Source organism: Cajanus cajan, chromosome 2, assembly GCF_000230855.2.
Source record: "Cajanus cajan strain Asha chromosome 2, NIPB_CcT2T_4, whole genome shotgun sequence".
Taxonomy (NCBI): Eukaryota; Viridiplantae; Streptophyta; class Magnoliopsida; order Fabales; family Fabaceae; genus Cajanus; species Cajanus cajan.
Genome location: NC_138518.1, coordinates 4487260 through 4504222, shown reverse-complemented (window position 1 = coordinate 4504222; position 16963 = coordinate 4487260). Strand labels below are relative to the sequence as shown.

Below are 16963 nucleotides of genomic sequence, written 5' to 3'. Positions count from 1 at the left end.
CTTATTAATTTTTTTTTGTTTAAATTACCTGACTAATATTTTTTTTTTCAATTCGGTACCTGACGTTAGTCTTCGTCTATTAAATGATGACGTGGCTAATAGTCTGCCACGTCATCACCCAACAGTGTATGCCATATCAGCACACATGTCCACCTCATTCTCCACGTGATTTGCCACGTCAAACTTGAAATTTAAAAAAAAAATTGTTTTGCATTGGAAATTTACGAACCAGACTCCCCTCGCCGCCTTGCCTGATGGCCATCAGAGACCTCCACAGCGACCTCGACAAGTCCAAGAAGACCTTGTGCCTCGATGGCCTCATCGACGTCGTCGACTGCTACGCAAGCAACTCCGCCATCGTGGTCCAGGTCAGCGACATGGTCGACCGCAATCATCACGATGAATGGGAACCACGACATCATGAATGTGGAGGGCAATTTCCACTTCGTGACAAAAGGCGGCGTGGAGGAATTTAGGGTTTGGTGGGAGTGGTTCCGAATTGGGAACAAAAGTGGCACGTGCGCCACCGCCACGTTCGACGGCGGCCCCCCTTCAGCAACTCAATCGGGCCCCAAAAATCGTCGTTGGAGGCAATGTCTCCCTTCTCTTCGCGTGAGGCTTTGCTAGTGCACGCCGCCTTGGCCGTCTCCGCCTGGATGTCCGTGGGTGTGCACATCGGTAGAAGCAACAGGGACTCAACCTCATCGAGAAAGTTGAGTTGCACCTTCTGGCCCTTGAGGTAAAAGGCCGCCACGTCGTAAGCTCGCGTCGCCATCTCCAGCACTAGAAACGACCCCAACCATATCCGCGACTTCTTCTGCGGCACTCGAATTTCGGAGACCCATTTGCCCCAGCGGCACTTGCGGACACCGCTCTCCGCCATGTGGAAGTCAGGAACTAATTCCTCCTCGGCCAACGATTGCTGGCGAGAATCATCAGAGATGGGCGGAGGGAGAGCTTTGAGTTGAGAGGCTTAAGTGCAAACGTGTCCATGCGTTCTGCATCTGCTTCCTATCACATGCTGACATGGCATACACTATTGGGTGATGACGTGGTAGACCGTTAGCCACATCATCATTTAACAGACGGAGACTAATGTTAGGTACAAAATTTAAAAAAAAAATATTAGTCAAGTAATTTAAACAAAAAAGAATTAGTAAGTAGCAGTCTAAAAATCAACCTAATTCGAGGTAGTTTAAACATATTTAAGCCAATTAAAAAAGTCTAGTATCAATTATGAAGTATAGTATAGCTTGAGTATAGACCCATCATAACACTAACATGCATTAATCAAGTCACATATAAGTACAATTTGCTAGTAATCCTCATGATACCAGACACCCTTCTAGTAATTAGTTAAGAATTTTATCCTTGGATTTCGTACCATACTTAGTAGGTCACAACATTAATCGTATGGCTTGACCCAACCTTATACTATATCAACTAAGGACTTAAAAGAGAGTCAACACTCCACCTCAAGAGATATAGTACTCAAGGGGTTTTTTCAACATTTAAAATAACACCTCTCCTTTAGTCCCAAGTTCATAATATAGCTCGACACAACATGCCTCGTACATATATACACAACTCATCACAACATACCTCATGCCTCACAAGTTCATCGCACTTAACATATTACAACTTTTACCAACAAACTACTATCAAATTTAGAAACAACTTAAGATTTTCTTCATACATCATCATAAACTGACATATTATGAACTAGATTCAATCATCATCAACCTTCATGTAAGCAACCAACATGCAATAATACAATTCTCATATTCATTCAACACATCCACGCCCAGTGTGATCAACTCGTGCTCAGCATCCATGACAAATGCCACTCTCCCACGCCCAACGTAAGTGAAATAGAGAGCCTCTGGATCACTTATGTCTAGCCTGGATCCTTCCACCCCCGGTGTCATCCAAGCATAGAGCCTCTTCCTTACTAATGTCTTACGCTACACAACTCACGCTCGACGTTGTTAAGGCAGAGATCCATTGTCTTGATCATGTCCGACATTATATAATCTACGTTCTACATCTCCAAGTCAAAGAACTCCCAAGGTAATCACATTCAGCGCCCCTCAACCCACGGTTGACGTGATTAAGTCAAAGAGCTCTCAGACTCACGTTGAGTGTTACATATCTCGTACTCAATGCGAGTGAGGTAGAAAACTCCTAACCTGGATGATGCTCGATGCCATGAAGCTGCATCCTACGCGATGACAATTTTCACAAAAGGTGGTATCACGATTTCACTACAAGGAAAATGATAAATTGCGACGGAAAAATTGCGACGGTTATCTAGAAACTGTCGCCGCTTTGATATTGCGACCCTTCATACGACAGTATTTCAAAACCGTTTCGCAAAATTGTTCAACATTGTGACGGTTTATCGTAAACCGTTGCAAAATTTGTAGAACATTGCGACGGTTTATCATAAACCGTCGCAAAATTGTTCAACATTGCGACGGTTTATCGTAAACTGTCGCAAAATTTGTTGAACATTGCGACGGTTTATGATAAACCATCGCAAACTTTGTTGAACATTGCGACAGTTAATCATAAACCGTCGCAAATTTTTTTTAACATTGCAACAGTTAGTCATAAACCGTCGTAAAATTTTCAGCATTGCGACGGTTTACTATAAACCGTCGCAATCTACAAGACAATTTTGTTTATTAAAATTAAATTTCTTTTTTGAAGTATTATGTATATTATCTTAATAAACTTATATTTTATTAACAATTTTATATATACTTCCTTTAACATGAGGTACACGATGTTTTTTTTCTTTATATAATTTCAAAATCGTGACTAGAATATAAATTTATCTTTCAACAAACTTATGAATTTATCTTGTATGTAAGATGTGTTAGAGTATATAAATAAATATAATTATCATTTTATAACTTAATTTTTGATTTATCAGATCACATATTATTGAATAATTAACAATGTTAAATTTTATAAATTTTATTTTAAATTCCATCTTTTTAACACTATTAAAAATATAAAAATAAATATGTTAAATTTTATAAAAATCCAGTTTAATTTATTTATGATATAAATATGTTTTTAATATCTAATATATATTTTTAGATGATAATTTATTTTAAAATATATCTTATAATAACAATTCTAAATGGAACATAAATCTTCTGATTTTTCTTATTTTGATTTTTTTAATCAATATATACAATTTTACTATTTTGATTTTTTCAATCAACGTATATAATAAATAAAAAACACAAAAGATAAACATGCATGGTACAAATTTTATTTTATCAAAAAATTATTTATTTTAATATATTACATTATATATGTGAATATTACGACATATATATATATATCAATATATATATTATAATTAAACTTTTTTAAAAAATTAATTCATTATTAAGAAATTTTTTTTTATCACATGAGAATTAATTTCTTTCAAAAATTTGACATATATCAAATAAATAAACATTTTTTCTGAATCTATATTTTATTTTATTAGAATATAATTTTTATTTTTTAAAATATATTACTTTTTAGATAAAAAATTATGTATATGTCAAATAGTAGTGGGGGCAAGTGCCCCACTATTCCAAACATACATTCGTCCCTGTATATATATATAATATAGGAGGTTATAATTATACCGGTGTAATTTTTACTAAGTATTATGTCGTTCAATAACTTTATATTAAATGAATTTTGTAAATCCAACCGTTAAATTGAAAGTTCATATCACTTTATAAGTGTATATCAAATTTTGTTAAAATTGAACAACTGGAAGGTAATCAAAGTGTTTATATTTTAGTGAATTTTGAAATGAATATATTACATCAATTTTGTTTTATAAAAATGAAGTATCAAATCATCTTGGATTAATATAAAGTTTTGTATATATAATCTATGAGAGATATGAACTTTCAATCTAACAGTTGGATTTACCAAATTCACATATTTAATATAAAGTTATTGAGCGGTGTAATACTTAGTAAAAGTCACATTTAATATATATATATATATATATATATATATATATATATATATATATATATACATGAGGGGGTTATAATTACATCGGTGTAAATTTTACTAAGTGTTACACTGCTCAATAACTTTATATTAAATGTGAATTTTGTAAATTCAACTGTTAAATTGAAAATCTTTTACTCTTAAATCATATATACAAAATGTTATATTAATCGAAGATGATTTCTTATAAAATTAAATTCAATCTGTCGAAAAATTTATATTTTCGATGAGAAAATTTTTGTAAGAAAAGCTATATTATTGATGAAATATTTCAGAAAAATTTATATTTGTCGAAAATGTAAGAACTGGTTTTAAATTTGATATGAAAATATTATGATATAATTAGATAAGATTTTAAGTTAGTATTTTATTAATGGTTGATAATTAAAAAATAAAACAAGGATAAATACATTTTTTGAATATTATATGTTTGATTTAAGATAACTTACAAAATAACTCTTGGTAAAGTTATTCCGCTCAATAACTCATGGTGTGTGTTGAATTTCATCTATCCAATTAATTGTTAATTTAAAAGTTATTAAATTTAACTAATAATTAATATAAAATTATATTATATTAATTAATAATTATTTAAAATATTAAAATTTAATTTATAAGTATGTAATAAATAAATATTTATAATTTTATAAATTATATTATCTATAAATTATAAAATTAAATAATTTAAATTATAATTTTAAATAGAAATAAGTAGATGTTAATTATAAAAGTAAGTACATATAAATAAAGAATAACTAAATATATTATTATTATTATTATTATTATTATTATTATTATTATTCGTAATATAAAATTATTATATATTATTATTATAGTACAAATATGAGATTGTATATTTGAGGATGACTTAAATGAATTAATTTGTACAAGTTATACTGACAACATACATATACATTTCGGTAGCCTACTCATCAGAACTTCACAGTTAAGCGTGCTTGACCTGGAGTAGTACAAGGATGGGTGCCCTTCTGGGAAGCTTCCCAGAAATTGCACAAGTAAGGATAAAACACGCTAAATAGTAAAATATCGTGAAATAGAACCCTTGAGGCCAAATATGAGGATTGTTACATTAATAAATTTATTAAAATTAAAAAAAATTATAATTTTCGACGGGTAAAAAAAAGGTCGTAATATTAATTTAGAGACAGTTGGTACGACAGTTGATGAAAGGGTCGCAATATTAATATAGAGGCAGTTGGTGCCACAGTTGATGAAAGGGTCGCAATTCCAAGTTTGCAACGGTTTGTGCAACGGTTCTGATAACCGTCGCAAAATTGCCTGGTGACGGACAATTCTGCGACGGTTCCCAAACCGTCGCAATGTTATCTTTGCGGCAGTTCTAACCGTCACAATGTAGGCCATATAACCGTCGCAAAATCATCATTTTCTTGTAGTGATTTGACTCCAATTACCTAAAACTTAACCAATAACCAACATGCAACTCACAAAAATACAAGTATACATTATTAACTATTCAAATTCACCAAGATTCCATGCAACTACAAAATATCACAATCCATCAATTTCCTTCTTATCCTTTTCAAAAATAACAAAAACCAAGAACATCTCATTTTTACATCTCAAATTCAACATCAAAACCATCCCAAACAAGAATCAACTCAACAAATTCAACTCATATAACATGGAAGATTAAATTACAAACTTCCTTTATCTCTAATCTTCTAGAAAAAGGGAGAAAAAGAAAGAAAGAGACTCAAGCTCTCTTCATACAACAACTTAAACCTATGATTCTCAGCTTCTAAGATTTCAACCTCGACTTTTACCACATCAACTACAAATCAAGGGAATAAAAGAGATCTTTCAATGGAATCCATCGGATCGAATATCAGTCTCTGTTGACTCCAAATAACTTCTCTCTAACTTTTCTATAAAATATATGTATTCATAGAGTGATACTCAAGATAAATAAATTTTAATATGCAATGTAGATTTAGTGATGACTAACTTAAAATATCTTCAATTTTGAAATACATGTAGACAAGAATTGTAAAATATAAGTGTTATACAATCAATATTAATACTAATTATCATTTTTCAAATTTACAAAAACTTAGCTACATTATTAAAATGTTGCAACCAGGGACGGATCCCCATTGTTAAGAGTGGGGGCACTTGCCCCCACTACTATTTGACACATATATATTTTCTATTTAAAAATAATATATTTTAAAAAATAAAAATTATATTATAATAAAATAAATAAATATATGTTTAAATCATCATATATATATATATATATAATATAGATTTGGAGAAGATATTTATTTGTTTGATGTTTGTCAAATTTTTGAAAGAGATTAATTTTCTTATGTGATAAAAAATACTCCTTAATAATAAATCAATTTTTGATAAAAAATAAAAATTACAGTATGTATGTTTATCTTTTGTGTTTTTTATTTATTGTATACGTTGATTAAAAAAATTAAAATAGTAAAATTGTGTACGTTAATTAAAAAAATTAAAATAAGAAAGATCAGAAGATTTATGTTCCATTTAGAATTGTTATTATAAAATATATTTTAAAATAAATTATCATCTAAAAATATATATTAGATATTAAAAACATGTTTATATCGTAAATAAATTAAACTTGATTTTTATAAGATTTAACATATTTATTTTTATATTTTTAATAGTGTTAAATTATTATAAAGTAGGTCTTTAGGATTGTAGCTATAACCAAACACTTAAAAAATATCTATGATAGATAAATAAGTCATACTTAGGATATAATTTTAAAGAAAGTTAGGTTCAAACCTAAATTATTATGAAATCTAGTCTAGTCTAATTTATTTTCATCTTTAATTATAATCGTAGATATAAAATCTTGTAAATAATAATTATGATATATATTTATACTTTTAAAGTTTATATGTAAATTTTTAATACTATAAATATATGAATAAGTATTGCCCTCACTATCTAAAATTTCTAGATCCGTTACTGGTTGCAACATACTACTTTAATAACATTTTCTAAAATATTGTCATAAATATATAAAATATTACTAAATTTTTTTAATAATATAAACTATATCTTACATTTGATAATATTGTAAAAGTATATTAATAATATTTTTCGATAATTTTTCAAATGTTGCACATACAGTTGTAGTGTCAAGAGAAGTGAACCATACGCTGCAATTCAAACTTATATTACCACAGTGCAAAATTATCCCAAAGAGCCAAAAGGCTGAAAGTCGAAGAAATGAAAGATTGCCACACTCCACTAGTCACGAAGAGATCATCGATAAGTTCCAAGGTGTCAAACTGTGGTGGAGTGCAAACTGCACACTTCCGAAAACTCGTTCATTTTCAAGGTACCCCACTTCAGATGAGAAGAGGTTCTTGACCCTAAAGTATTATCACTAACAAAGTAATTAACAAGTAACAAAGAAAGTGGAGCCACGTAAACTTTGACTCTTTGAGCACCCTTCCAAGTTTGAGAAACCTGCAATGGACCCAAAGAAGAAGCAAGAGATCATAAATGGTGTTGCTAAGTTTAAAACAGGAAAAGAGTACTATGCGAAAGTGGGTAACGCTTGGTAGAGAGGATGCATACTATATGCCCCCCAAGAACTGGGAATTCTAGCATGATATGTTGCTACTATGGCTGATTTCATGAACTATGATGTGTATGATCTTGAACTCACTGCAGTGAAGGAAAATACTGAGCTGAGGAAGCTGTTGACTGAGACATGAAGTAAGGGTATTATAGTGATTGAAGGTATTGATTGTTCACTTGATCTAACTGCTCAAATGAAGAAGGGAAAGGAAGAGGGGTGAGGATGAGGAAGCAAAAAATCCTATGAGGAGAAATTATGAAGAGGAGGGTAATCAATAAGAGTAGTAAGGTGACTCTATCAGGGTCGTTGAATTTCATTGATGAGATATGGTCAGCTTGTGGAGGTGAGAGGATCATAATTTTCACAACAAATTATGTGGAGAAGCTTGATCCTGCTTTGATTAGGAGAGGGAGGGATGGACAAGCACATTGAGATGTCATATTGCTTTTATGAGGCTTTCAAGGTGTTGGCTAAGAGCTAATTGGATGTTGAGTCTCACAGTTTGTTTCTCATTATGGAGAAGTAGTTGGGGGAGACCGATATGAGTATATGATACTAGCTGATGCTGCTGAGAATTGCTTGAAGAATCTAGTTGAGTCTCATGAGGAGGCCAAGAAAAAGGCTGAGAAGGATGAGGAAGCTCGATTAAAGGTAAAGGGTGAAAGGAAACAGGTGACTTAAGAGAAAGAAATTAATGCAAACAGAAAATTTGACACTGTCTATTAGTTTAGATTAAGCTCAATAATATATATATCTTTCTTGATGGTGAGGTTATAATTGTATTATCATCTGTTCAAATATAGTTTTAATGGCCTTTCCTTGGTTTCTGAAGTTCCAAATTGAATTGTAATATAAGAAAAATGTAATAAATTGAATTGACAGATATTATGATTTATGAGAGATAAAAACAAACCATTTTATGATATTATTTTTCATCTTCTTTTGCTGTTTTGGATAAATAAAAAAAAAAACTTCTTTTGATGTTTAGATTTACTAGAAAGTTGTTACATATTTACTGACAGAGGTCTATACACAACCGGTGGAAGTTGAACATTGTATATTTAATTGAAGCTAATGAAAAATAGTTAAACCTAATTAATAAATATGCGAATACAAAAGGATATACAAAATGAATACAGAACGTCCGAATTTTTAACCAATATTCATGACATTGGAGTCATTTCATTTAAGCTAAACCAATTGAAAAGTGAACATATTTTAGTGTATAAGAACTATAGTCAAAATTTCAAGAAACAAGTTTCTATTAGTATTAATCAGAAAAAAAAAAAAAAAAAAAAAAAAAAAAAAAAAAAAGAGGCGAACTTTGTGTTCTTTTTGAAGCAGCTACAATTAACTGGTGCTAATAAATTAGAAGTTTAGTTATCGATCACACATTGTATCTTTAAGTTATAAATAAAATGCAATAACCAATACACAACTTTTATGGCAACATACATCAAAAGTGCTTATTAAGAATCAAATACTAAATTGATTCTAGCACCAATCCATCCCCACCAAATCCATACACAAACAACAAAGGTATAAATTTTCTACTCAGATTTGTGCTCACCATCACCCCATCCATAAGGACAAAACGTTATTACATACTCCAAGGATGTACAACTCACCAATGGAGTAGGTGTGTCAAAAGCATAGCTAAAATAATTGGGACAAGCATCCTTAAATATCTTTGAGTACACACTAGGTTTGCACTTCCCTGGACTCCCATATTCATTCCTACAACAAAACTTGTCATTATCAAAAGCCAAACAAGAACTTTTGCATGCCACAATTTCTCCCTTGGAATTGAACACCTCAAGCTCTTGGGGGCACAAGCCTTTGAGATCCTTCAAGCACCCTTGAATGTTGCACTTAGGGTTTGTAACCCTAGGGGTGATAGACACAGGGATGTTGTAGCCATCAACAAGGCTAACATCATAGAAATTTGGCTTTCCACCTTGGAGTGAAACTTCAACAAGTGTGGCTGGAGGAGTGCCTATGAGTCCATTGCATGCTAGTCTTCCATCACAGTCACCAGTTTCACAAGCTGGTTTCCAATTTGAACCAAAGTTGCAACCTGTTCTTGCCCAAATTCTACCATTCCATGTCCATGGTGCTATGACACGTTTGGTTTGATCTGGAGCAAGGTAGAATCCACCATCTGCTATCACTGGTTGGCCACTGTTTGGTGCAGTTGCTGGCCATATTGGAAAGGGGCATTTATTGTGCACACAGAATGTGACTTGATGAGCCTCTGCATATCCTGCATATATAAATATGTGTATGGTTTTCATCTTATACGATTTATGTACATGTGAGAACATTAGAAATAAATTAAATAGTTTATGCATTAGTGTCTGATTGTAAGTTAACATGTATAATAAATTTGCTGATTTTTGGTATAATTATTTTAAAAATCATATTTACAATGATTTCTGATTTGTTAAATGTGTAAAAATTTAATTATACGGATATTTCATAGCAGTTAAATCGATAGAAACAACCAATTTTCTTTTTTAGCTATCGAAATTGAACTTGATACAAAACATATTAGGACAATTCACGTACCCTGCTGAATTAATTGACTAGTATCCTAAGTAGAAACAAACCCAATTGAACTATTAATATCTAAATTATATTAACTAGAAAAATAATCCTTACATGAGCATTGATAATCATAGATATACATTTGATGAAAAATTCATCAAATATTAAACGAACAATAAAAATAACAAAGTCCTTATGAAGTTGTGAAGGAAGACACTAGCTAGTGATATAAATATTTAATTACCACAGTAAATGGAAGAGCAGATTAGGAAGAAAGATAAAGCGGCAATATATTCTGGCAGCTGCATTCTGAATCTGACCTCACTTGGTAAATGAATGCTGGGAAGTGAAATTATATTGTATATATATATATTGTTGCAGACTTGCAGTTGATGAAGATTAGGAGAAACTAAGAGTTGCTTCTTCAATTGTAATCTAAGATTTGATCCGGATAATCTTTACATAAAAGGAAGAAGAATGGTGATTTTGACCCTTGAGCGTTCATTGTCTTTGCTTTAAGAGAGCAAAACAATAGGTAACAAATAAGTTAACACGTGCACACATGAGTAAGATTGATGAAAATGTTGCTTATTGCTTAATGTTTATTAAGAAGTTAGCATATTACAATCGGCCAAGTCAGTTTTGGAGATTTTTTTTTCCATATAAATATAAATATAATATAATTCATATATTCAAATATAATATTTATTTATATATTTAAATCATAAATTTTAATTATATATAATAAAAATAAACAAATTAAAACACTAATTATAAATCTATCTATTATACTTTATCTGTCGCATAATACATATCGTCCTATGTAATTTTATACATATAAAGAAAAACTAATAAATAAGTGAAAGAGAATAATAATTTTACTAATATAACTTGGTGCAATGGTTTGCTTGTTGCAATATCACTATTGGGTCTCAGGTTCAGGATATGACAAGCCCTTATCCAAACCAAAAAAAAAAAAAAAAGTGAAAGAGAATATAATTTTACTAATATAATTACAATACAAAATCAATTTTTAAAGAGTTAATTAATATTATATTAAAAAATTAATATGATATTTATTTTAAAATAAATTTTTCCTTCTAATGATACTTATTATGGAATGGAGAAAGCATATTATAATAGAAGGTTATGTTACATAAACAAATGCCACGTGACAACACCATGCACATTCATTCTTTTTCTTCTAAATTTTCAATATTTTTATTTTTTTAATTTACAATAAATAAATATATATATATATATATATATATATATATATATATTAGTAATTAATATATCGGTTATGATCCATCAATACCACATGTAAGTCTTGAAATTTATACTAAATCTTATATTTTTAATAATTTTTTGTGTAATATAAATTTAATCAATCTAATTATTAAATTATGTTTTATTGTTATATACATCAAATTTTTCATATATTTCAAAATTTCATATGATGCAAGTTTTTAGACTATATCTTAACGGCTAGCAAATAATATCCTCTGGTCATCTTCTAAAATCTATAGTAAATCAAATATTCTATTTCTACGTAATTGAAATATAATATTATACAACAATTATATAATTTAATTGTAATTTTACAGTGTCTAACATATTTTAAGTACGACAACATTTAATAAAGTCATTTTCGCCTAATATATTGTTATTGAATAATAAATCAAAATTTCACTATTGTAATAATAAAATACATATCACACAAAAGCAAAAATAATTATTCACAGTCAATTCCTCATTTTATTCAAAATATTATTTTAATAGAAAGAATATGATGTCAACAAAAAATTATAAATATAAATTTTGCACTACAAAAATTATAAATTATAAAAATTCTGTAATAAATAAAGAAATACAAACATAAAATTAATTATATAAATTATAAATTATTCTAAAGAAGAGAAAATGAAATAAATTATATAATTCTGCACAAAAAAGAAATTCAATTAAATAAATTATAAATTATTGTTAACAAAAGAACTCTAAATAAATTATAAATTATGCAAGAAACAGAAATCTAATTAAATAAATGATAAATTATTTTCAAGAAGAGAACTCTAAATAAATTATATAAATACTGCAATGAACAGGAATTTTTTATTAAATAAAATATAATTTATTTTCAAGAAAAGAATTCTAAATAAATTATAAATTGTGCAAGAAACAAAACTTTAATTAAATAAATTATAAATTAAAACGTGAAATTTATAATTTATTTAACATACATCAAAACATGAAATTTATCAAAATTAAATATATATTTAGTAACTATAAATACTAAGAAATCATAAGGAAGAATCAATATCAAGAATAGACAAATTTTATAAAAACCCCTCTTTCACACGCAACTCAAAAATATCCAACAGGCTTCAAAGTTTAAACATGAAATTTATCAAAAATAAATATACATTCAGTAACTATAGGCACTAAGGAATCATAAAGAAGAATCAAAATCAATAATAGAAAACCTTTTAGATTTTCCTCCTTCATACAACACATACCACATACAATACAGAGGTTAGGGGTAGTCAATCTCATTATTCATCAACTATCCCAGGTTTTAGAGCAAGAATTCTCTCTTTCCTTATACTTTTTTTTTTTTTTGTTCATTCCTAGAGTATCCACCGCCGATAGCAGTGACTAATCTCCTCGCTACGTTGGAGGCACCTCAAAGGGTGGGATAGCTGGTCCCAAGATTTAACGCAACTGCATACACAAGGCAGGATTCGAACCCCTAACCTTGCTTAAGCGTGGATCAACCCCTACCGCTGAACCACACGTTTGGGGTTCTCTTTCCCTATACCATGATCAATAGAAAGCGAAGAATGCGTGCTTGCAAGATGATCTCCTCTAGGCTCTTCTCCCCTTATTCTGTAGAGTGTCAAAAGAAAATAAGAAGGTGAGTACACTACAAAAAAAAAGTCAATTTAGGATGGATTTTTTTTTCTGTCGCTAATAGCAACATAATTAGTTGCAGTTTTTATTTAGCGACCAAATCGATATTTAGTTTGTAGATTACATATTCTTTAGCGACCAAATTGTATGTAAATTTGCAACCGAATTGGTTTCGGTGGCTAAAATAGGGACAAAAAAATTTTGATCGCTAAAAACAATACAAAAATATTATTTATAATAATGGTAGCGACCAAATAAAAATCGGTTGCTAAATGTAAATTTTTTTAAAAAATTTAAGAATATATCTTTTTAAAAAAGAAAGCAAATATAAAAATATATAATATTATTTTTATAATGATAAAAAAATTAATGATAAGAAATAAAAATCATGACCCTTCCAATAAAATTATTTTAGTTTTAAAAATAATACATATTATATAATTTAAAATAGATAATATATCATAATGTATTAAAAAATAAGAAACATAATGCTATAAACAGAAATTTAAATATTAATTTTTTAATTGAATATTTTAAAAATTTTGGACTAATTTGAATAATAATTTATCTATCAAAATTATTTATTTTTCTCTTGAGAAATTTATTTCTATTTTATCATACTTAATATTTTATTTTGCTAGATAATATGAAAATACACAATTTATTGTGCTTTCCAATTTTGTTAAGGTAAAAAAACTTCTTTTTAATTTATAAATCTTATTTTATTTCAATTATTATTTTCAAAATTAGACTTAAACATCTAGTTCAGTTATTATAAACGTGTTCCATCAACTTAAAATAATATTGGTTTATATAAGGATTAATAAGAACTTATCAAACAAATTTAAAATCGATCAAAATATTAGATTTTTTTTTAAACAATTATTGTGTTAACTTAACAATAACCATCATAAAATTTTAAAATATATTTTTCATTTGATTATTCATAAAAAATACTCTTAAATTACCCATTTACCAAAAACGATACTTTTAATTAAAATATTTTTTTAATTTTATTATTTCATTGTCATCCTCTCAACTGATTAAAAAGTGATAAAAATATAATTAATGTTCAATTTTTTTAGTGAATAAAAATTATAAAATAAATTATATATATAAATATACACACCAATATTACTAAGTTATATTACTGATAGAATATTTCTGAAAAAATTATGTTTGTCGAAAATGTAAGAATTTTTTACAAAAATTGGCAATCACATATTAAAAAAGATCATTAATAAAACTTTAAATATATATATATACACACACAGAGATAGAGAGGAGGAGGAAGAAGAATCAAATAATTCATAAAATAACTCTTAGTAAAATTACTTCGCTCAATAACTCATGATATATGTTGAATTTCATCGATCTAATTATTAAATTAAAATTTATTAAATTTTACTAATAATTAATATAGAAAGTATTGATTAGCTTTGGAATAAATTACTTGCAAACAATATAGTTGAAAATTTAATTATTTTAAATTATTTAACTAGAATCTTATTAATAATTTACTATATGATTTTGATATTTTTATATAACTAATATATAATTTTAAACTTGATATGAAAATATTATGATATAACTTTATAAGATTTTAAATTAGTATTTTATTAATGGTTGATAATTAGAAAATAAAACAAGGATAAATACATTTTTTGAATTTTATATCTTAAATTTAAGATGAATAAATATATTGTTAATTAATAATTTATTTAAAATGTTAAAATTTAATTTATAAAAATAATATTTTAAAAGAGAAGGTTATAATAACACTAGTGTAACTTTTACTAAGTATTACATTGCTCAACAACTTTATATTAAATGTGAATTTTATAAATTCAACTGTTAGATTGAAAGTTTTTTAGTCTAAGATCATATATACAAAATTTTATATGAATTCAAGATAATTTGATACTTCATTCTTGTAAAACAAAATTGACGTAATATATACATTTCGAAATATACTAAAATATGAGCACTTTAATTATCTTCAAGTTGTTGTTCAATTTTAACAAAACTTGATATAAACATATAAAGTGATATGAACTTTCAATCTAACAGTTGGATTTACAAAATTCACATTTAATATAAAGTTATTGAACGGTGTAATACTTAGTAAAAGTTATACCAATGTTATTATAACTCTTCTCATTTTAAAATATATAAATTGTTATTTAAACTTTTAAATTTATAATAAATAATTTAAATTGTATCATAATATTAATTTTAAATACAAATAAGTAGATTGTTAATTATAAAAATAAGTGTATATATATAAATAAAGATCAATTAAATATAATATAATGATTATTATTAGTAATATAATTATTATATATATTATTATATATTTATAACGGTCCGGACACACCGAAATGAGAAGGATCCAAAGATAGTATAAGTATGAGATTGTATAGTTGAGGATGACTTAAATGAATTAATTTGTGCTACATATACTAACAACATCCATCTTCTTTTCGGTAGCTTATCTCATCAGAGCTCCATAGTTAAGCGTGTTTAACTTGGAGTAATATAGGGATGGATGACTTTCTGGGAAGTTTCCCAAAAATTGTGTAATTAAGGATAAAACATGCTAAAAAGTGAAGTATTGTAAAATAGAATCCTTGAGAGGCCAAATATGAGTGGTTCGTAGCGACCGAATCTATGACGTCTATAAAATTTAATAACATAAATAATAAATATTTAGCGACCAATTTAGCAACTGATTTATTCAGTCACTAATTTGGTCCCCATAGACCAAAATTATTGCAACCATTTTGCGACCGAAATTTTTTTCGTCGCTATATAGCTTTACGACCAGGATTTTTGTGACTACTTAAATTCGGTCACTAATTCCATCGCTAAGTAAATAGCGAGCGATTTTATAAATTTAGCGATCGATTTTTGTGGTCGCTAAATGCCATATTTTCTGTAGTGGTAGAACTGTGTCTGTCCTTTTCAAATTTGAAAACCTAACTTAACCTTCCTCCAATCCGTTCTTGGTAACATAATTTTAACTCTAGTTATGTATTACTTCCCCTCACTTATTAATAATAATAATAATAATAATAATAATAATAATAATAATTAATAAAACATTATATAATAAAATAATCCTCATATAATTAATAATATAATTTCAATATTAAAAGACTGTAATACTAGTCCTTTAAATTTTACAATGAAACACAAATTATTAATTTAATTGTGAAAGTGTAGAGTGTTACAGAATCAGTCAATATATTAGTTTAAAATTTAATGGTTTAACCGTGGTCAAACCATAATTGAGTATTTTAGTAGTTGAAGAAAAATTTGTAAAATTATTTATTATATTAATTATTAGAGATATAAATAGAATTTATTTATTTTTACATATTTTGATATTATATATTATAGTTTTGATTGATTGAGACGTTTTATAAATAAAAATTTTAAGATGAAAAAATATAGATTTTGAAATTATTTATTTAAAATATTTTTTTGTTTATCACATTGCACACCCTCTTTGGAGAATATTGTACTATGCAATCTCTGCATTTTTGTCATACTATAAACTCCATTTTGTTCACAACATCTCTTTGTTGACCATCACTCATATTTCTTTGGTTTTTGATCGTTGGCTAGCCCACAATATGTTTGAAATACTAATGCCACTTTTCACGGTTTCAACTTTACAATATCCGCTGCCATGTATCGGTACCATTACGTGTCATGCCATTAGTTTCAAAGTATTTTGGTACCCCCTTAATCCTCAACAAATTATATATTGACACCTGTTTTGAACAAGATGAATTATGATTAGTTTTTACAGAAACGACTAAGGGACATTTTTGGTATTTCAATTTAGATAACATA

The 16963-nt window shown here is 27.9% G+C and overlaps 1 protein-coding gene and 1 pseudogene across 1 annotated transcript; one reads left to right on the top strand and one right to left on the bottom strand.

Annotated features, from left to right (window-relative positions):
- The first annotated feature begins 1954 nt into the window (after window positions 1-1954).
- LOC145954641 (AAA-ATPase ASD, mitochondrial pseudogene) lies at window positions 1955-8463 on the top strand (annotated as a pseudogene).
- Window positions 8464-8923: 460 nt separating this feature from the next.
- On the bottom strand, window positions 8924-10587 carry LOC109815772 (Pathogenesis-related thaumatin superfamily protein). The gene is made up of 2 exons (XM_020380566.3): window positions 10434-10587; window positions 8924-9905 (listed from the first exon to the last, which is right to left on the bottom strand). Exons 1-2 carry the CDS (start codon window positions 10495-10497, stop codon window positions 9193-9195), a joined length of 777 nt encoding a protein of 258 aa, XP_020236155.2. The 5' UTR covers window positions 10498-10587; the 3' UTR covers window positions 8924-9192.
- Between the last annotated feature and the right edge of the window lie 6376 nt (window positions 10588-16963).